This window comes from Solea senegalensis, linkage group LG16 (genome assembly GCF_019176455.1).
Source record: "Solea senegalensis isolate Sse05_10M linkage group LG16, IFAPA_SoseM_1, whole genome shotgun sequence".
Taxonomy (NCBI): domain Eukaryota; kingdom Metazoa; phylum Chordata; class Actinopteri; order Pleuronectiformes; family Soleidae; genus Solea; species Solea senegalensis.
In genome coordinates, this window is record NC_058036.1 from 18615948 (window position 1) to 18637346 (window position 21399).

At 44.4% G+C, this 21399-nt stretch overlaps 1 protein-coding gene across 3 annotated transcripts in view; it reads right to left on the bottom strand.

Moving 5' to 3' along the window:
- The window catches only part of LOC122782700 (AT-rich interactive domain-containing protein 1B-like), a 120392-nt gene that overhangs the window by 40996 nt on the left and 57997 nt on the right, over window positions 1–21399 (bottom strand). For all 3 annotated transcript variants that reach the window (XM_044047165.1, XM_044047164.1, XM_044047163.1), the window contains one exon: window positions 20390–20494. In XM_044047165.1, coding sequence (XP_043903100.1) covers window positions 20390–20494 — 105 coding nt within the window. The remainder of the gene's footprint in view (window positions 1–20389; window positions 20495–21399) is intronic.

The window sequence follows — 21399 nt, forward strand, 5'->3', positions numbered from 1 at the left end:
AGTGTGTAGTGTAGGAAAATGCATTTGATTTTATAAAAATAAATATTTAGAATTGAACGGTGAGTGGTCAAAGAGCCGAATTGGCTGTGCTGGAGGAAAGAGCCAATTTAATTTACGAGCAAAAACCCTATTAGTACGTGTCTTGTGGCATAAAGCCATCCGAAATAAACAAGGAGAAGAAAGCTGTGTTTAAAATGAAATGCTGCGTGTGGACGAGGGGGGGGGAAAAGAGACATTCTGCCTCATCGCAGTCTCTTTATTACTCTGCTCCCCCCAAAAAAAATCATCCCAATTACAGAGCTAATTTTAGCCCTGAGTTAGTATGCTTTGTGTGTTTTTACCTTTCCAATAAATAGAAAAAAAGGGGCTTAACACAACAGCAGAGGTCGAACTAACTAACCTTTGTCAGCCTCACACGGCTCATAACACTGATCTGGGCAACGTGTGCGCATGTTTCTATGCAGAAATTTAAAAAAAAACAACGGAGACAGAAAACAAGAAGATGAGGCAAGACTGTGTGTGTGTGTGTGTGTGTGTGTGTAAGTGTGCAGCAGCGAGACAGAAGACGACAGCTTGCATGAAAATCCCCGCATTTAAGATTGTGGATGTGTACTTGTGTGCGGGCGAGCTTAGTGCATTATGTCGCTGTGTGTTTTTTTGATTGTACACAACTGCCAAAATGTCATCCCCCAGTAACACAACGATCATCAAAGCCCGGCGCGCCGTCGATTCTAAAGACCATCTCGTGATATTCATAAAGAGCATAGCAGATAACAGCCTTGTCATGTTAGCTCCTCTATAATCTAGATGTCTAGCCTTTCATCTACACTAGTTTGCGTGTCGGGCGCGTTCCGTGTGGGTGAGGGAGAGAGAGAGAGAGAGCGAGAGAAGGGTAGACACAGAGAAACGAACACAAAGAGGATGATCATATATGCTCCTGTTGTTGAGGCCTATCACCGAGATCAGAGTCGTGTCAAAATGTGTTTGCTGGCAGGTGATGACACAAACACACACACACACACGCAACTGCATCCAACCATGTGTCAGCAAGGATAACACAGTATATCTTTAAATATCTAAAAGAAGAAGGCCCACTTTCTGTCTCTCTCTCTCTCTCACACACACACACACATGCTTGAAGCTGAGCAACAGGCTCAGTCTTAAACCTGGGATGCCAGCATTGCATTACACAAGTAGCTAAAGCAGGGGTGTCAAAAACTACGGCCCGAGGGCCAGAACTGGCCAACAAGGGGGTCCACAATCCGGCCCACAGGATGAATGTGAAATACTATATTTTTCACTTCCAGATACCTGTGACTAAATGTGCTTTATAGATCCAGTGTGACGTGTAAACTAGGTCTGCAACGAACCACTATTTTCATAATCCATTCATTCATTCATTCATTCGTCACCATAAAATGTCAGAAAATGTTGTTCCTCAAACCTGGAAACTTGTTGTCTTGTCTCACAACACAAAAATATGAATTAGTTCTTTGTTTATATGAAGCAAAGAAACCAGAGATTAATCACATTTACAAAAACAAAAAACTCAAAATAGTTGCCGATTCATTTAGTAAATGGTATATTTAGGCATAATATTGTTGGAATTGCACTTATTTGTCTCAAGAAATGTCATGTTTTGTAAAAAGATAACAAACAATTGTTGTTTTAAAGGTTAATATGCTATTATTTTACTGGTTTGGCCCACTTGAGATCAAATTTTGTACGTGGCCCCTGAACTAAAATGAGTTTGACACCCCTGAGCAAAAGCATGTGTGTGTTCGTGTGTGTGTGTGTGTGTGTGTGTGTGTGTGTGTGTGTGTGTGTGTGTGACAGTTTGTCTCTGCAGGCCACTTCCAAATGAAATGTATTTTGGACAAAAAAACCTTGATCAATATTTCTCACTAACAGGTTGTTTATTCTGTATCCACGGGGTAAAAAGTGGAGGGAATGTGTCCGACAGTCACATTTTTATCATAAATGAATGTCCAGTGTGGCGCTCCTTCAAAACTAATCACTGTTACTGACTCTAAAAGTAAGGATAAACAAGCGAGGGGTTAGACGTTTAAGAGCAGCGGCAGCAAACGCGGACAAAGGAGAGAGAAAACTCCACTTTATTTTAATAGAAAACTCAAGGAGATCCCATTGATTTCCCAAGACGGGTGCACAGAGACACCGGCTAAAATGAAGACGTCTGATAAAATTAACAACAACCAAAAAACCACTTTCCTTTTGGTGCATTGTTTTATCTGTCTATTAATGTATTTTGTATCCACGGCTTGGGGTCCATGTGTGTTTCAGTGTTTCCATCAGAAATCAGCAGCAGCAGCTTCCAGCCCAGTGCAATCAATAGCTTGTTACTGTGGCCTAATGTCTTCCACCAAGAGCCCACACACACACACACAGAGCACAGGCATAAAAACAGAAGAATGGACACACATGTTTCGACTAAATCTTGGGTAAAAATGTGTTTTCTAATTGCACCGTGCCTTATGGAACATGCTAATTTCCAGTTGTCTCCAGTAAACAAACATTTCTCAGGAGGAAACATTTCAGCTTTAAAGTCTTTACTCTGTCAGCCTGGAGGAAAACAAGAGCAGGCTTGGAAAAAGAAGAAGCTGAGATTAGATGAAAGAAGGAGGAGGAGGGGAGCCATTAATGTATAGCAACAAAACCAAGCAGGAAATGAAAGTAAAGGTTTCTTCATTCATTTGCTGAGATGGGCTTCACAGCTAAAAGAGATATTGTGCTAAATCTGCATTAAATACAATAATATTCAGATGTTTGTTGCTACAGTAAGACCTGCACTGGAGAGGTCAAACAGCATCACATCCTGATTTTCACAAGGACTGATCACATAAAAAGCAGACACTGAAGACAGTATTGCTTTTGTTTTGGGAGCAAAGTTAAAGTGAGTTTTCTGTCCATGTAGCAGCAGCAGCAGCAGCAGCAGCAGCTGCCGCTGAGCGACTCTGACTGGACTTCAAAGTTTATTTCTTGGCAGTAACAAAGTGAAGTGAGGTGGTGTCGGCGGCAGCTGCTCCCAGCTCGGTTGAAGCGAGATGAAGACTTGGAGAAGATTTCAGGAGGAGAGACAGGTGGATATGACACTCGGAGCATCGGGCAGCGCGTGAGTTTAAAGACGAGGATTTTCTGAAGACGAATGGAAGTGGACAAAGACGTGGACCGTGTATTAAAACAGGTTTGATGAGAATATACTGAACAGCTACTAAGGGGCGTTTGATTCACAACATCAGTAAACATCTTCGGCAGGGTTTGTGATGCCGCTCGCGATCAGCAGTGCTGTCGCTAAATACACCAGACTCCTCTGTTAAATATTGAGAAATATTTAGACATTTCCCTGGTAATTGTTGGAGATTAAGCCACGTTTTCAGGATTGTGAAGTCTTTTTAACTGATCTACAGTTCGGCATTGTTCGGCTTGATTCTTGTGTCGGACGACAGTGGGCGGCAGTCTGGCGTCGCCACAGCTCGCTTGAAACCTCGCCAGAAAAGGTACCAGGTACTACCGCTAGTGGAAGCGCACAATAACCATGTCGTGCAGATTATAGATGATAAAGTACAGCACATATGGTATTGTCTAACCATGTTTGGGAAAAGAAGTGAGTTTTTCCAAAAGTTTTTCTCCAGGTTTGGATCCCGCTAATTATGAAAACAATCATTACCACGGACCGAAACAATCATTTAGCTCTGCTACATCTGAACATTTCATATTTTATTTTTCCTCATCATCAGAACGGAGTGAACTGTGACCTTCCCCTGCAGCCAGTCACAGTGGTTTGCAGTGCAGCAGTGCGTTTGCACAATTATAGAGAAAACACTCACACAAACCCACTTCTACTTCTATTTCCACTGTTGCAGACACACACACACACACACACAACGACACAGCATCCTTTTGTTTGAGCCTTTGTTTTTTCCCGTGTCTACTTTTTTCCCTGGCAGAGGGTTTGAAAGTGATTACCGATGCAGTCCACTTCATTAGCATGAGAACAAAAACAGCGTGGGGAACACATTATCACATCACAGAGAAAGACCGAGAGCTGTCTGCCTCTTTGTTTACGCTGTTGCGTTCGGACATTTTCTACCAGCCGCAGCCGCTGCTACTGTCTCACGAGGACGGTGTTTTCTGCAGGAGGAAGCAGCAGAATGCAGCCGAGGGGCCGGGGGAAGAAAACACCAGCGGATACAGAGAGAGAGACGTATAATGCTCTGTGATATGTGTTATGCAAAAAAAAAGTGTGCCTCAACCGGGGGTAAACACAGGCAGTGAATATTCAGAGGCACATAAACAAAACACAGTCTCATTTGCTGTGGGTCCCTTTGACTTTTTGTACAGTTAAAACTACTTGCATTTACAAAAGAGGATTAAGGAGTGAACTGTGTTAAAATGTTAATTTGTAAATACACAGTCTCAATGTGTGTGTGAAGAAGATGTCTTAAATTGGATTTCACCATCACAATACCAGATGGATGCATCCCACATGTTCAAGCCATATTGTTCTTTAATTAATTCCGCCTTCTATTAGTTCTTCTATTCTCTCACTGACTTAAAGGGTTTTTCTTTACACGCGATTCATGTGTGTGTAAAACTAGAGGAACATTTGAGTGATTTCCCTTTCGTCTTTGATTCCAAACTAACCCACATTTTCCCAGATTCAGACAAACACCAGGTAATATCACTGCTGCATGTGTATGTTCAGTCAGACTCAAACTGACCTGAGAGTTCTACGCAAGTACCACAGTTCCCAAACCGGGATTAGACCCAGAAATAATAGAAGTTACTGCCAAGTTTAAAGAGTTGTAATATTTTATAGCACGTGTAGAACAATAGCCGCGGCTCGTGGTCAGACGTGGAGTGAGAACCAGGTAAAAGTTCGATAGAAATAATATGTTCAGACGACAAAAAGAAGTTGCCCTGCATTAACCAACAGATGAGTCTTGTCTCCTTCAGTAGTTCTTGATCCAGCGCCACCTCAGGCCAGGAGGGGGAATATCTCTAATACCGAGTCCCTAATCATATCGAGTCTAGCTGACTATGAGGTGTGAAAATAACCTCCTACGAGAGCGTCGTGTAATCAAATCCACACGTTTACTCTCCGTGCTTATGTATTGTGCTTTTAAACATGAGCACCACTAAAGAAACAAGGTACTGGAACGACTGGAATGCTGACATGCATTTTACAGGAGCTTCACTAACTGCACTTTAAGCTGGAACATACTGTAATATCAGTGAAAAAGACACTCTCACCAAATAAAGTCAGTAAAAATTAAACAACTTCATGTTTTTGCAAAGCACGCTCTGGAGCCACATCAAGCACCTTAAGGAGGCCGTACACAGCACGAGTGCCGTCGGCCTTGTAAACTCCCATTTTCCAGCCTTAATCCTTACCCTTCATCCATCCTTCTCTCCTTTTCTCCTCTCCCCTTTTCCCCGAGCATGCAGGGAGGTGTCCAGACTGAGAGTGGAGAAATACAGAGCCTGTAGTGCCCCACAGAAAAGCTATTTGGAGCTAGGTGACCTGCGGGTCAGCTGGCTGGCTTCCTGGTTATAGGGGATTGGTGGGAAATGGAAGCAGCTCTGGTGAGCCAATCACAATGTCTGAGCGGAAATCAATGAGATTCCACAGCAAATGTCAGCTCTGACTGACCTTTCGGTGACTGCAGCCTCCAAAAGGAGAGGCCTCCTAGAGGAGAGGAGGAGGAGGAGAGGGAGGACGACAGGAAATAAGTGGGGATGAGGTCGAAAGGAAATAAGAAATCACAGTGAAAAAGATGGAGAGAAACAGACGGCAGAGGGGAGGGAGGGAGGGAGGGAGGGGTGAGGAGAGAGTGGGAGATGGAGAAAATAGCGAGGTATAAATGGTGGAGATGAAAGAAAAAATGGGGTCATAACAGTAAAACATTGTTATGGAGGAACAGATAGCACAATCTTAGGGTGGATTTGTTTCATACACTTTAGTTTGACAGAGAAAAAAATATACTATAATGAGCAAAGAATCAGCAAATTATGCTGTGAGTTTCTTCTTTTATTTGACTTATTTGAAAACATCTCTCACACATAAATATTTAGGAAAAAAACAAATCTAATAAAGACGGCAAAGCAAACCTGTATAATAACTGCTGCCCTTTGAAGCGTCGCGAATGCACATTTAAAGACGGTAAAGATTCCGAACTTTTTTTCCCTTGTCCGCCGACATCGGAATGCCGCATCGCTCATCGTGACAAAGGGAAAATTAGTTCACAGAGGACTCGGAGCTGAAATCATTTCAGTGATGGAAAGAATAAGACAACAGGGAGGAGAGAAAGACCAGATGACCTTTTCTGTCTCTTGGCCTGCTGCTTTCCTTGTCTTAAAGCAGCCTCAGTGGGACCCGGGAGGAGTAAGAGGGAGAGATGAGAGAAAACATTCTCCATCTGTTCTGGTGAGGGATGACGATATCTCTTCTCTTGCAGCCTAGATGTTAGTTTTTTTTCTCAGGTCTGTATATTTTCCTCTTATGACACGTGAAACTCTTCTCAACCGTCTTTGATTTCTTACTTTGATGCCCTAAAAAAAAAAAAAACCCTGCTCATTGTACTTTTCCCCTCTCACTTTCATCCATCTGTTCCTGTTCCTCTGTCCTTCCATTGTCTTTGGTCTTGCCTGAAACCAAGAGTTGAACGAGGAACACTGGAGACATTAATCATGTCTGATTATCCTGTGCAAAAGTCAACTGTGAACATCCGATATCGAACGCTAATCCAAAGCTGTCAACTGCTACCAGTCGTGACCTTTGGGCCAAACGCTCCGATAGAATCCCGAGAGTACAGGAGTGTGTCTGCGCGTATCGGTGCTTTACTCATGCACAAGCTCAAATTCAGATGCATGCACATGCAGGAAAGACTATCAATACACATACAACGTTCTTTACAGTACTTACACTAACACGCAACATTTCCCATGTGAACTCAAAGAGGGTCAGCATTGAGAGATTAGAAATCCACCTTGTTCAAAGGTTCCCATCTTCATCGTTTCCCTGCCCAACGATCTGCATGCACATGTCTTAAATGTCAACATCTGCAGTTTCTGTAGGGGCTACCCAGTTATGTGGATAAATAAACGAGCGTTTGAGTTTGTACGAGGAGGGAGCTGCACATGTACAAGCTATCATTTAAAGAACACATGGACATACAAAAGAGGGCAAACTCCTGGAATGGAATAGTAGACCCTGGTTTAGGCCACTAAATCCGAAATTGAAAGTGAAACAGTGATCTTCACTTTCTCTGTCAGACACCATCATTCCTTTCCCCTCTGTGACCTGATTTGACCTCATGTCTCATCTTCTACCGTCCACGCTCCTTTCTCCTCCGCGTCAGGTCGGTTTAAACTGAGGAGGGCCAGGGGATCGGAGCGGTATAGACTGGAGGAAATCGAGAGCTTCTCCAAGCCTGGCTGCTCTTTGATGGCAAAGGATGGAGGGTTGGGGGAATTCTCTCTTTCCACCTCAAACCCTGCTGTCATTCTGAACAAACACACACACACACACACACACACACACACAAGCGGCCATTTCTTTTGAACTAAGTGCTGCAGTGTGTTCAAAGCAGAAACAATGGCAAAAATACAGGGGCAGCCGGGGAAGGGAGAAGGACACTTCAAGGTGAGTTTGATTCACACACACACACACACACACACACACACCCATATATGTATGTATATATATATATATATATATATATATATATATATATATATATATATATATATATATATATATATATATATATATATATATATATATATATATAAAAATTGCCACATATACAGTGACACGTACACAAACACTACGGTACACACTGAAGATGTGTGTGAGTGTGTGAGCCCATGCATTACAATCCGTGTCTTATACATATTTATACATTTTTGCTCAAACAGAGAATCACCTTTAAACTTCTTCCTACTCCATACTCTCTCATTGTATTTGTACAGTATGGATGTGTGTGTGTGTGCCAGAGTGTGTGAAAATGCATGCAAGTGTGTAGGAGCCGAATGACTCATTCAAAGTTGAACCAAAACAGCGCAGAGTCGCACATTTGCGAAGCAAAATATCACAACAACAGTATATTCAGAGCCAACAATACACTGCACATACTGTTATATCGGTGTGTGTGTGTGCCATTTGAAATTAATTAAACTAATTTCTATAACTAATTAATTAAACTAGTCAAGTGCAAACGGCCCATTGTGCTGCATATTGATAAGGCTGTGAGTACAGTGACCCGGGCCGCCACACCAAACTACTGTGACCCCCTGCGACCGCTTCAAACAACCAACACCAAGTAAAACACCGCGGTACACACACTTAACCACCTCACTCCACTTCAGTCCACACACACACACAAGATACAAACACCGTGTGGACACAGACAATCTGACGAATATTACTTTCCATCTTGAAAGAATGAGGTAGCAACAACAAATAAAGACTCAATGGTTCATTAGAAGGATAAAAAACCTCCTGACGCCCCGAGGCTAAAAGGGGAATGGTGTGGAAACCAGAAATGAAAAAGAAGAGACTTGAGAGACAACAAATCATAACAGCTGTAACCATAATTCAGAGGCCCTGCCATTCTTCATCTGTTTCTCCCCATCTTCTTTGTATTTCTTTCTCTCTCTTTATCTGCCTCCCACTCTCTCTTCCTGTCCCGGCTCCACGGTAATTTTCCCCACAAACCAATAAGCCATTATGTGGCAGTAATATGGCTGCTAATGGATGTACCTACCTGGAAGGAAGCACAAGGCACATCATTAGCCCAAATGCTATGCAAAGCCATCATAAGACTGCTTCAAAATTACCCTGTGAGTGTGTGTGTGTGTGTGTGAGTGAGGGAGAGAGGTGTTATTTTAATAGGACTAATCTTTCTGATTGATAAAAAAAGACATTCATCTGTTGGTCAATGGGTCAATTTCCCCTCATTTCTATAGAACAAGCAAAGATAAAAATAACCGGAAAAAGCACTCAGAGAACCTCCAACGCTAAGTTTCCTACAGTGTCAATATTGGCACTTTTCCGTTATACATTATTGTAGCTCCACTCGACTTGACTCGGTTTGGTATCAGACACGTCGCTTTCCATTAGTACCTTCGACGTGGGCGGGGTCGCCATAGCACGGCGTGAAACTGCCGTGAAACACAAACACAAAAACTAGTGACGAGCAGAGCAGTTGTTTTCAGCGTATCTGAACGTGAATCAGTCACTGAACTGAAATACAGCTGATCGGGTCGTGATTCGACTCACGATCGCCGGCTTTCTGCAGTGCTGTCGCTAAAAAAACACCAGACTCCTCTGTTAAATATTGAGATTTTAGAAATCTCCTTTACTCAAGGTTGGAGATTAGTGCACGTTCTCGGGATTTCTTAAGACTGTCTAACTGATCTACTGCAAAAAAAAACCTTGAGCAGATAGAGTCAAATTATTGTTGTTAAGAATAACAACATGACAGTGTTGTATGTGTACATACTTGTCCTTAGATCAAGTCGCTTTGGGCTTCAGTATCTGCAAAGTGGTTTCAGATGACCCATAGATGACGTAGCTAAATGAGAAAGTCATGAAACTACACAGAATCAAGCACAGTTTCCCTAATGTGTGTGTGTGTGTGACTGTGTGCTCTCACAGTGTCATTGCACAGCAGCGACAGTCAGTCTCTCGCTGGCTAACTTGAGGCAAAGCCCCGACAGAAATAGAAGTGCTAACTGTGGCGTTGGCCCATGACGACAAGAGGAATGGAGCAGCAGCAGCGCCTCTGCTTCATACATAGTGAAATGTTTAAAACTACTCAAACTTACTCTAAATATAGAGACAAAAGAATTATAACGCAGTAGAATAAATGCTTATAGAGAATCAATTAAACACAAGATGTTGTCTCTGAACAGAGGTGACATTGGTCTATATTTGTAGAATGTTTTCATACCATATAAAAACCACAAACGATGTGTGCTTTGACAAAAGAAAGGATTCCACTGCGGCACCGATATCACAGCCCGTTAAAGTACAAACTGTGATGAAGACACGAAGACTCATCAGTTACCTCCTGTCGAACTTTCTCCACATGTAATATGTCAGTTATTCCACTTAACCAGGTGTTTAACGACGGAGGCACAGAGTCTCGAGATGACCTTCGTTCCAAAATCAGGAAAATCTCTGCATCAGGGTCAAACACACGTTCACATTATGGCAGAAAACCACTTCAATATGTCACACAAGTCCAAAAGAGACAGGGTCAGAGAGCCCTGTGCACGTTTAGGGTGAAATAGCAATAGCGACTCAGTTTTGGAATAATGAAGTTCGTGCATCACCTTAAGTTGAATTAACTCATGTCTTACGTTAATAGAGCACACATTCTTGATCCGAGTGCATTTTTCAAAGATGGCGTGCTGTGGTTCACATGCTCGGGAATTATGTTTACAACATTTAAAATCAATTTTGCAGGTGGGCGAGAGACGACTCCTGAGATGAGACTTTTTTTATGTCAGCAAAACAACACAAAACACACACACACACACAGCTCAATTTATTTATTTGGCTGTTGTTGTTTTTTTTTGGCTTCCTTGTGGTCACAGGTTGTTTTTGGTGCACAAACACACACTCGCAGACAGACACAGAGAGAGATAGAAGATTTGTTTAATCGTCTGGCCAACTCTGACAGATGGTCAGACACTTCCAAAAGAGCAGCGCGACTGGGAAAACGGGCCGCCGGTGACCCTTAAATGTGTCTTTCTCCGTTTGCTTATGCGCGTGTGACAGTGTTACAAAAGCAAATGTTACACAAGCATTGTTTCGGGTCCCACTGTGTCCCTCTGCCAAGTTCCGATTGCAATCAGGCTGGCGGGACAGTAAACAGCAGAAGTGGACTGAACAACAGGCATCAGTCAGGGCTGAATGCCACAAGGAGAAAATCCCTCCACGCCTCAGTGCCAGCCTCCATCCCTCGCCTTCCTTGCCCGCCAAAATCCAGAACCCTGCCTCCCTCGCTCCCCCCTCCTTCTGCCTCTTTCTTCCTCTAACATCTTCCACACAGTAAAGTTCATTTCCTCTTTTCCCGTCCTGTATTTCTCTCCACCCTCCCCCACCCTTTACATCCATTAACACTAAACCAAGTGAGTCATGCAAAGTAACTTTGGCTAAGCACATGCACACTCACTCACACATATACATATCAAGCACACTGCTGGGACTAACAAGCTGTAACATGAGCAATTAACACACTGTTGAACTGGTCTTTTATGAGAGCGGAGCTCAATTGCATACACACAGAGCGAAAAGGGATCACATGCACACGCGTGTACCACAAGGGCACAAACAAATAAAGCACTCTCTGGCACACAATAATATACACAGTCTGGCGAGCGTCCAGACGCTGCCTCGTTTCTTGTGTCTATAAAGCCCCGAGCGCCGTATCGACAACTGTAATAACCGCGGCTGGCAGGAGAGAACAGATTACAGCGGCAAATCGCGGGCGCACATCGTGTGTCGTGTGCCGTGTGCGCACACAACATCGCAACAGATACAACTTCAGTGGGTCCATCCCATAGCCGGTTTATCAGGATTAAACACAGAGAAAGTCTCAAAGGCACACTCCTATCACACTAGTCGTAAAAATGGAACGTAATTAAATGCAAAACATCACTTTAGGGCAAAATAAATAAATGTCTCACGTTGAAAATAGCTGACTTATGGAAAAATAAACGTTATTAATTCCGCTATAAACTGTAGACAGAGTGTACAAAAATTGCTCTTCAGAAAAATGGAAGGAAAAGAAAAAGGTGGGCAAGGTGGTCAGTAAAGCAGGCAGCATGTGAGTAAGACAGCCAGCCGGTCAGTGAGGGTGTGTCATGGCAGCGCGAGGCCACCGGTGGAAAATGAAAGTGGGCTATATTGGAGTGGAGGGAGCACAGTGAGATTGGGGTCAGAATTATATAGAACACGGGCCAAGGAGAGGAAATATAACTGGAGGAGAGGAGGGGGGAGGAGAGGAGAGACACAGGAAGGAAAGGAAATAGTTATATCATAATATTATCCGGTTTATTTCAGCTTGCAGTGAGTGACTTGCTTACACATCTGCTGGTCATCACAAGTGCTGATATCACCACACCTGTAAAGTGCGACGCCACACTAATTCTCCCCCCTCCTCTCATTACTGCACAGCTCCCTCCCTCTTTCACTCTCACCCTTTTCTCCTCCCCTACTACTGCCTCTCCCTCCATATGCCCCTGACCGCGGCGAAGCGATTTGCAGCAGCAATCCGTTGCTAATTCTCGCTCAGCGTTCATGAAAAATGTATAGCAGGCAGACTGTGGGGAGATGCAGATTGGTGCTGGGCCCTCAGTGAAAGCCTGGCTCTGCATTAATGGAACATTATTTTCACCCTCCCCATCCCTCTCCCCTCTCTCTATATATGTGTCTTCTCTCCCTCCTGTCGCCTTTTTTTATTATTATTACAAAAGATCCATCTATCTATCTATCTATATATCCATCCATCTATCCATCTAGCTATCATCCATCCATCCGCCTGACTCACTCACAGTTTGATGAAACAAAAAACATTAATATTCAAGGACTCGGTGGAATATTAGCAGCTCAAACTGCTAAAACACTGCAGCTATCTGACATCTGAATAACTCTGCGTGTGTGTGTGTGAGAGAGAGAGAGAGAGAGAGAATGAGAGAGAGGGGGGAGAGAGAGAGTGTTTGCCTGTGAGCACAGTGTGTAGCCAGCTAAACCTTCTCAAGGATAATAAGAGGAAAAACTTTATCTTAATCTTTAAAAAGCACGACATGAAGTTTGAATCCAGCTGTGAAATGGGACGCGTGTGTGTGTGTGCGTGTGTGTGTGTGTGGATTCACAGATGCGTCGGTGTGTGTGCATGTGTGTGTGTTTTAAGCACAGGTATCTTAAGAGAGTAGATTAATAACAGCACTGTAATGCCATCAGTACTAGTCACAGTGAGGATCATGCATAATAAACCTCCCAAGGAGTTTATACACACACACACACACACATACACATACACACACTCTTCCTATCGCTATAGCAACACTGGTGGTGTTGCTGCCCCTAACTTCAAAGTCAGATGTAATTCCAGCCTCCCAGCAGCCAGAGGGAGCCATGGTGATGACAGAATATTCCTCCTCCTGATGGCTCCTTCCTCCCTCCCCCTCTCTCTCTCAATTTCTCAGCTGGCTCCTTCCCTCTTTCCTTCCTCCCATGCTTAGCCAGCCTGCTGGGAGGCGAGGCATCCAAGAACAGACGTAAAAATAAACCCAGAAAGGTTAGAAGTGCCTGACTGAAGTTAGGGCAAGGGGAGAGCAGAGGAAGGAGGGGTTTGACAATGCTAAATAAGGGAGGAAATGAAAGGGAAGTGCAAGAGAGATGAGGAGGAAAAGGGGAAGGAGTTGATGAAGTATTTCACTTATTCTTAATTTGCTCCCTATTTTTCCTCCGCTATAGCCGAGAGTGGAAAATGAGCAGGAAATAAAAGGCCCCTATCAGCTGCGGCAAATGTGACTCAGCTTCAAAGACGGGAAAAATCCTTTCACACGCACACAAAGAAACATAATTCCCGTCCAAACTATTAACGGATATAAAAATGGACGTTTTCCAATCGTCTCCTCAGATTGGCTCAATAACATTTGAAAGATTTTTAACAGTTAATTTAAATATTAAGGAAAGATATATAAGAACAATCACCGTTTATAACAGACTTAGGGCTTAGGAGAATGACATAGATTGATCAGAAGTATTCACTTGGAGCTACTTCGTGTTCTGAAATCAATATTTGCGGATACTCGGTGCGTGTCAAAATCCCAGGATTGAATATACGAACGCCTGAGCAAAGATTAGAGTCCTAAATCATTCTAACACCATCTTACATCATGTAAAATGGTTGCTGGTTAACGAAAATGCAACAGCATGAATATCGTATTAACAGCTAAGTTGATAAAAGGTAAAAGATGTAAATCCTGGATTCATGTGCTGTAATAACTCTTAACTTCACTCAGTATATTTTTATTCTTCTTTTGATTCTCGGAACACACACACACACACACACAGTTATTCTGACAAAGCGTTATGACGGTACCATTTTTGGAAACACTCGTGCTGCACGCTGACGTAACATTGCTGATGTTTGTTATATTTCTGGAGCGCTCGTTTCCACCCGGGTGGTGCCAGAAAGGATGTTGACTTTGTAACTGATTACTTGATCCAGCTGTTACGCTCGGACGTTTGCCCGAGTGAAGCTGAAGACGCCACAAGCGAGTGTCTGGTGTTTTGTGTCCAATAAAAACAAAGAAGAGATGTCATATCTTTTACATACACTCACATTATCCATTTACACGACATGTTTTGCGCTGAATCCTGCTCGTCACTGACGTTTAGATCAGCGTGTGCATCGTCCTCTACTGTTGTGCTTCTGACCTCGTCTGTGAGAGGAAACGCGGTTTGACAGAAGACACCAGTGAGGTCAGGAGTGCTCCTTCATCTCCTCCTCTGCAGGAGGAGGAGGCTGGTGGCAGGAGCCAGCGGAACTGGAACCGGCGTTTTCTTAACCAAGTTCATTCCTCTCCATTTCCCCCCCGCTCACTCTCGGATGACAACGCCTGTCACACGCTCGCATCTGAGCGCAGAGGCAGGTGAGTGTGGGAGGGCATGTGCACAGATACACCGTCTTAGTAGCTGCCCTTTGCTCTGGTGTGTGTGAGGCTTCTGTCAGCCTACCTGTCAGGGGTGGTCAGGTTTAAACATGGGCTCCCCCTCCCTCCCCCCTGCAGCTGAGGACCCCACACACACACACACACACACACCGCTGCTGCTGCTCAGCCTTGTGTTACCAGTTTGCTTCAACAACTGACTGATCGCCCAGCACAGATCCCAGTAGGTGGAAGACGGAGTAGCCAAACAAAATCTTTGCCAAAAGATACAATTGAAAGCCTTCAGGCACAAGAAGTACCACAGATCCCCCCCCCATAGGGAAATTCTCTCTTGCTCTGTCTCTTCCACAGAGGCCGAGAATGCAATAGTAGCTGCAGAGGCTGCATGGTTTATATAAGCAGTGCAGATGAGTGACAACCTTGCTTCAGACAGTACGTTAACATTGATTTAGATGTTGTCAGGTTAAAAAAATCTCCATCGATTATCAACAGACATCAGGCACGATGGACTGGTGACCTGATATAAATGCAATGACACTTTGAATCTCTTATGCCGAGTTCAAGATGAAACACTTATCCCTTTAAAACCCTTTTTTTGTGTATTTTAACCATAAAAAGGGCCAGGAAATGTCCTGTAACTAAGTGCTTTTGCCAATTTTTCCAGAATAACTTTCAATATCTGGCAGTTATTTACAATTTACTGCATGTTAAAATAGTGTATTAACAATTTAAAATGAAGAAAAACAAAAAGCTTTGCATGATTGAGTCTTGAGCCAAAAAAATGGAAACTATGTACAGCTGTTCTTCCCACTCCCTTCTCTCTGGTGACACAGACGCAGATTCTCCAGCTTCCTGAAACAGCGTGAGTGAAATTACCGTAATAACCACATGTTTTCTTTGACTGGAAACTTCTCAGCTTTCAGAAACTGCTGGAGATTTTCCGCTAGCACAAACCCCCGTGTAATTACGGTAATGCAAAATGCGCCCTTGCGCAAATGTATCGTCAGCGATATGCTCGGTGTTAAAGGGTTAACTAAGTGCGGTCATCAAGTGTCGCCCAACTGCATTGTGGGTCTCTTGCTTCACTTCGCTTTGGTTGTGTGCAGCAGAAGTTGAGAAATGTTCTTTCCAAACTTTCCAAAATTGTCAGTGCAAGCATCAGCCAATCAAATCCCACCAAACAGAGCTCCCGCACCGTGGCTGACGTCAAATTCAAGGACTTCTCCAGGACCGGTTCTCTCAAATTCAAGAACCAAATGTGCTGACACAGCTTTAGATTAAATGCAGGGTGTGTGAAACAGCAGGTGGCGTGGTAACAAACAAGGGAGACATATACCTAAATATCGACTTAGCTTCTTTCTTGCATACAATTCAAGCACTTTCAATGACCTTTATTACTGCCACCTACTGACATAACATGGGAATGACATGGTATGAAATGAACATACACCTCCTCAATGCACTCTAACGTCATGATTAATCCATGTCTGAAGTATTTACTTTATTTACTATAACGCTCAGTCCTCGGGAACTTTCCTCCGCTCGCAATTCAACCGTCACCAATTCACAATTCACCTCCTGTGTTTCTGTGTTTTGCAGCCGTGGGGGAACAAATGGTACAGCCCGAGCAAAAACACATGTTCCTGGCACTTGAGAATCAAGGGGAAGAAAAAAAAAACAACCCCATGCCCGTACATGAAACTGTGTGTGTGCGCTAAATGATTCATGAGAGGCAAACGAAAACAGGCCGGCATACAAGCGGAAAAATAGCCTGTCTGCATTTTAGATGAAGCCGGGGCCCTCGCCGACTCGCTGTGTCATGATATCTGGGTCCGTGGTGGGAAAAGTGCACACGTGAAAACACTGATACGAGCTATAATTTGATTTAAACATGTCAAAATATATACGTATATATAAATATATATATTTATATGGTCTTTTGTAGGTCTACAAGTTTAAGACTTGTGGAAGCATGGGTATTGCCCCCGCATGTCACAGCGAGAAACAAGCCTCAGATTAGCATTTCTCAAAGCCCCTGTGTGTTTGTAGCAGTGGCAGTGGAGCTGCTGTGGCCTTCAGTGCTGCCGACTGTTCTAAGAATAGTCAGCAGGGTCCAGAAAACATCTCTCGCTGCCTCCCCCTCTCTAACCCCCCCCCCCTCCATTTCTAGCTCCACATGCAGCGGAAAATATACAGCTCACATCGACACGTACGAAAATATAAACAGAAACAAACGTCCTTGAAAGAAAAATGGTTCTTGACCGCCGAAGCATTTTGTCGTCTCTTTAAAAAAAAAAAAACCCTCCCCTGTATGATAAATGGTCTGCATCTACAGTATTCAAACTGCATTCTGATGTATGTAAAAGACATATTTGTCTTTCCACTTCACTTCCTCTCTCCTTTTTCTTCCCCATCATTTTCCACCCTCATTCCCTCTGCCTCCCTTCCTTTCCTCTCCTCTCCTCCTCCCCCGTGTGCACTAATGTGGAGGTTGAATGTAACCCTGCTGGATGACATTACTCTGCACTGCCTGCTGGCCTGTCTGCCTGCCTGGGGACTCTAAAATAAAACACAGTGGAAGGAGGGGAGGGGAGGGGAGAGCACATACTGTATCGGCAGCCTGACTGACATGCTCTGGTAGAGCACACGCGCTCGCAAAGGACAGAATGTGTATCAAAGTGTGTGTGTTTGTGAGCAAAGGGGTCTGTTTGATTGTGAGTGTGGCTGTACTTAGAGAGAGAATAGTGGGGGGAGGACGGATGGGGCAGACCTCTCCAGCTGTGCCCTGTCAATCTTCCATGACCTAACACTCGGGAAAACAGAGGAGGGCAAGGTGGACAGGAGTGAGAAGGGAAGAGACGGCGAGCGAGAGGCAGCGTTTCTGAAATTTCTCCTTTGTCTGATGGAAAATAAGTCAAGGAGGGGCAAATGAGCACTGAAAGACATACAAGATTATTTCTGTGTGTGTGTGTGTGTGTGTGCATACACTAGTGTGAATAACATGCCACTGCCAGAACCCCATAGCCTGAATTCAACATCCCTCACCCTGAACAAGTGACAAAAAGATAACCACGTTTCACTTCACCGCTTCACGCCCTCTCTCTCTCTCTCTCTCTCTCTCTCTCTGTGTGTGCCTCTTAGTCATTCTCTTTCTCATCCTGCTCCTCACCCTCCTTCCTCCTCACCTCACCCTCCCACCCCCAGTTCTCTGTCTGTCTTTCCACATGGCTGGCCATCCTCTCCCATGTCCCAGAGGATGGGAGGCTGTGCGGCAGCTTGGCAGGCTGTCAGGGGAGCGCCGGAGAGCAGGGAACATGTACTGACTGGAACGGGGGTGGCGGTGGGGTTGGGGAGGGTGGAGAAAGAGGGGGAGGGACGGTGGGTATGAAAATCCCCTGGCTTTCTCACCTAACTGTGGCACTGGAAGAACTGGCTCACCTAGTGACATTAGGTGAAGCGTTCAACGGGCAGAGAGGAGGGGAAAACACAGAGGTCTCACTCCTCCTCTTCTTCTTGTGTTTTTGTGTACTCTCGCACACAGCGGGGAACAACGAGGCAGCAGTCAACATGTCGTCCTGTGCCAATCACGCCGCCCCGCTCGGTAACGCCCCCTCAGTTACCGAAATCATGGCACGTCATTGTTATTTATTTACTCGTAATCGCCACACCTGTCAGTTTTGAAAACGGCACAAAAGTCAACGGCGAGAAATATCATTTGAATTCAGATTGAGATGACTCATGTGTAACATGACGCAGGGGATTTTTAAAAAAGAATATATTTCAAAAGTTATGGCATTGAGTTGCAGGGACTTTACTTTTACTTTACTTAAAATTCACAGTTTTGGCATTTTTTATTCTTCGAGCTGCAAACAACTGTGACAAAGTTTTACTGGGAGTGGTTCATCCTCTCCACAGACAATCTTTGCATTAGCTGCTAACTTCACTATTGTGCGGAACCGGAGGAACCGGCTCGGCCGCACCACAGTAAAACTGAAGAGGAGGAATATTAACAACCATGTGGCGAGCGCTCGTGAAACAAACGCTGACTGCTTGTTACAGAAGGTGCTTCTTTTAAAAATATACCTACAATGAAGTATCGATAATATAGATATATATATACACTCACATTACAGTATCCTATAATACTTCTTAAACATTAAAACTATAAAGGAAAGGGCCACTTTGACTTGCATTTGTGAAAAACCTACTACAGCACTTTTCTTCTCTCTTTGGTCTCCTTTCAAAAATCCCGCCACATCACACGGCAGCATCGTCCCAAAACAACAACGTGACACTTTGCCGACCTGCGCTCGCTCGCACCCTCCCTTCCTTCCTCCCTCCCTCCCTCCCTCCCTTCTGACAAGGGAAAAAAAAGATGACAGCAGCTTTAGATCTGACATCAAACGCTGGCAAGAGAGTGAGAAAGAAAGGAGAGAGAGAGAGAGAGAGAGAGGGAGAGGGAGAGGGAGAGGGAGAGAGAGAGAGAGAGAGAGAGAGAGAGAGTGGTTGCATCTCTGCCGTGACAGCTTGCTGGAAGAGCCTGGCAAGCACTGAGCAGTTTCTCTCTCCTTCCCTCTCTCTCTCTCCCTCCCACCCCCACCCGTGTTCATCTATCCATCTCGCCCTCTCCCCCGTCTCTGTGTCTCTCTCTCATCAAAACTTGCCGCCGATTAGGATCTCTGCGAGCCCCGCGCTTCGGATGGGATGTGAAAACACACGGAGAACCCAAGGGGTAAAACGCCAGGATTAAAGTGGTGAGGGAATATGGGGTGATGGTGGTGTTGGTTCAAATAGATCGGCCCGTGTGACTGCGGCCCCTCGCCTCGCCTTACTCTCCCCCTCTCTCTCAGTCTGGATTCACACACTGATGCATCAAGGCCATTTCTCATTATAACACGAGGTGAGGGGGGGGGGCATGATTGTAAGAAAATGAACATAACATTTAAAAAAAAAAAGAGAAAAGCCAAGATAAAGCAGACGATATGAGCTGTTATGGAGAAAAAAAGAGAGCGTACAACAAAGCGGAGGAACAGGAATCACTCGGAAAGCTGATAAATCAGCCAGTGATTTGAAACAAAGACAAGTCAGCGCCAGTGTTTGCTAAAAATTCACAGTCTGTTAAAAGTATCAGTGCACGGAATATACTGCGACTTAATTCCAGTTCACAGACTTGGATTTAGCGTTTTTTTGTTTTTTCTTCCTGCAGTTTGCTCTTCCACTCCTGAGGCTCTTCCAAAGTGTGTAGTAAATTAAACGGCACACACCTCGAGCAGTGCCAATATTTGCAACTTTTGCAAATGTCTATTTGTTCTATTCTTAAAGTGCTGAGGAGCTGGAAGAGAAGGAATGACAGAGTAGAGAAAAAGCACTTAGTTTAGCCAAAAAGAATGAAAAATAAAAGCCTAGCATCACAGTTTCTCCACAATTACTCCTCCTCCTCCGTGCGACCCGCTTCGCAATTTCTAGCTTCTTAGCCAAATGCCAAGAGGCAGTGCATGTGGGTCTGCATGTGTGTTTTCTCTGTGCATGTGTGAGTGAAAATGCTCAGACAACGGGCTGAGGTGTGTGGGCCTATTTGCAGAGAGAGAGGCACAAGTCAGTGTGTGATGTAATACTGTATTGGGGTTATTATGGGAGAATATTTTGTCGTCTATCGGTGGACCGGACTGTCACTCACCGGCAGACTGCAGGGGCGGTCGTGGGAGACGCCATCTTCGTTGTTTGCTTTCCCAGAGTTCCCTGGAGCAGGACCCCTGGAGTTGTAGCTCTCCTGCTGGGCCTCCTAGAAAGAAAACACACAGCACAGAGAGTCTAAGATCAATAAATGAAAACAACATGTCTTTATTCCACATCTCCACAATCGTCATTTAGTTAAAATGACGACTGCATGCAAACGGAGTTTAAAAAGAGAGGGAACACTGCAGAGGAAATGCTTTTTATGCGAGTGTTACGGTATTTTGCGTCATGTGTAAATGGAGTTGGAGCTGCCATCTTTCTTTTTGTCTGCACACAAAGCGTTGGTTTTTGTTCACAGGAATGTTTGCCTGAAAAAGGCTTTGTGAGTCCACACACACACACACACACACACGGGAGAGAGAAAGAGAAAATGCACACGCAGACTTCTAATCATCCGAACACGCACCCATCAGCACAACATACCCGTCAATTCATTTCAACCAAATCCCGGCCTAACCACCCACTAATCCTCGGAACACACACACACACACACACACACACACACTTACAAACACTCACAAATACACACACTCAGTTCTATTGTTCAATCCAAGTCATTTTCTTTCCCTCTGTAATCACAAGCCTATCTAGTGTAAACCAATTTTCTCCCCATTGTCGGAGGTGGTGCCCCCTCCCTCCCTCTGTATCGCTCCCTCTCTCCCTCTCTCCCTCCCTTCTTTTTTTTCTCCCATTCACCACGGAGGTCGTTCCTCCATCATGTTAAGCGTTGGCAGCACAATGGCAACTTGTTAAAGAGCTCTGAGTGGAAGGATTAGTGATAACTGATCGGCGAGACTCGGCGAGAGATCACACGCCAGCGCTTGCACACACACACGCACACACACACAACCAGACACAACATACTTAAAGCGCGACACACACACACACACACAGTCTGTGTGTTTTTACTTTGGGAAAATCCATTTTTCTTTTGTCCCCAGTGTTTGATTT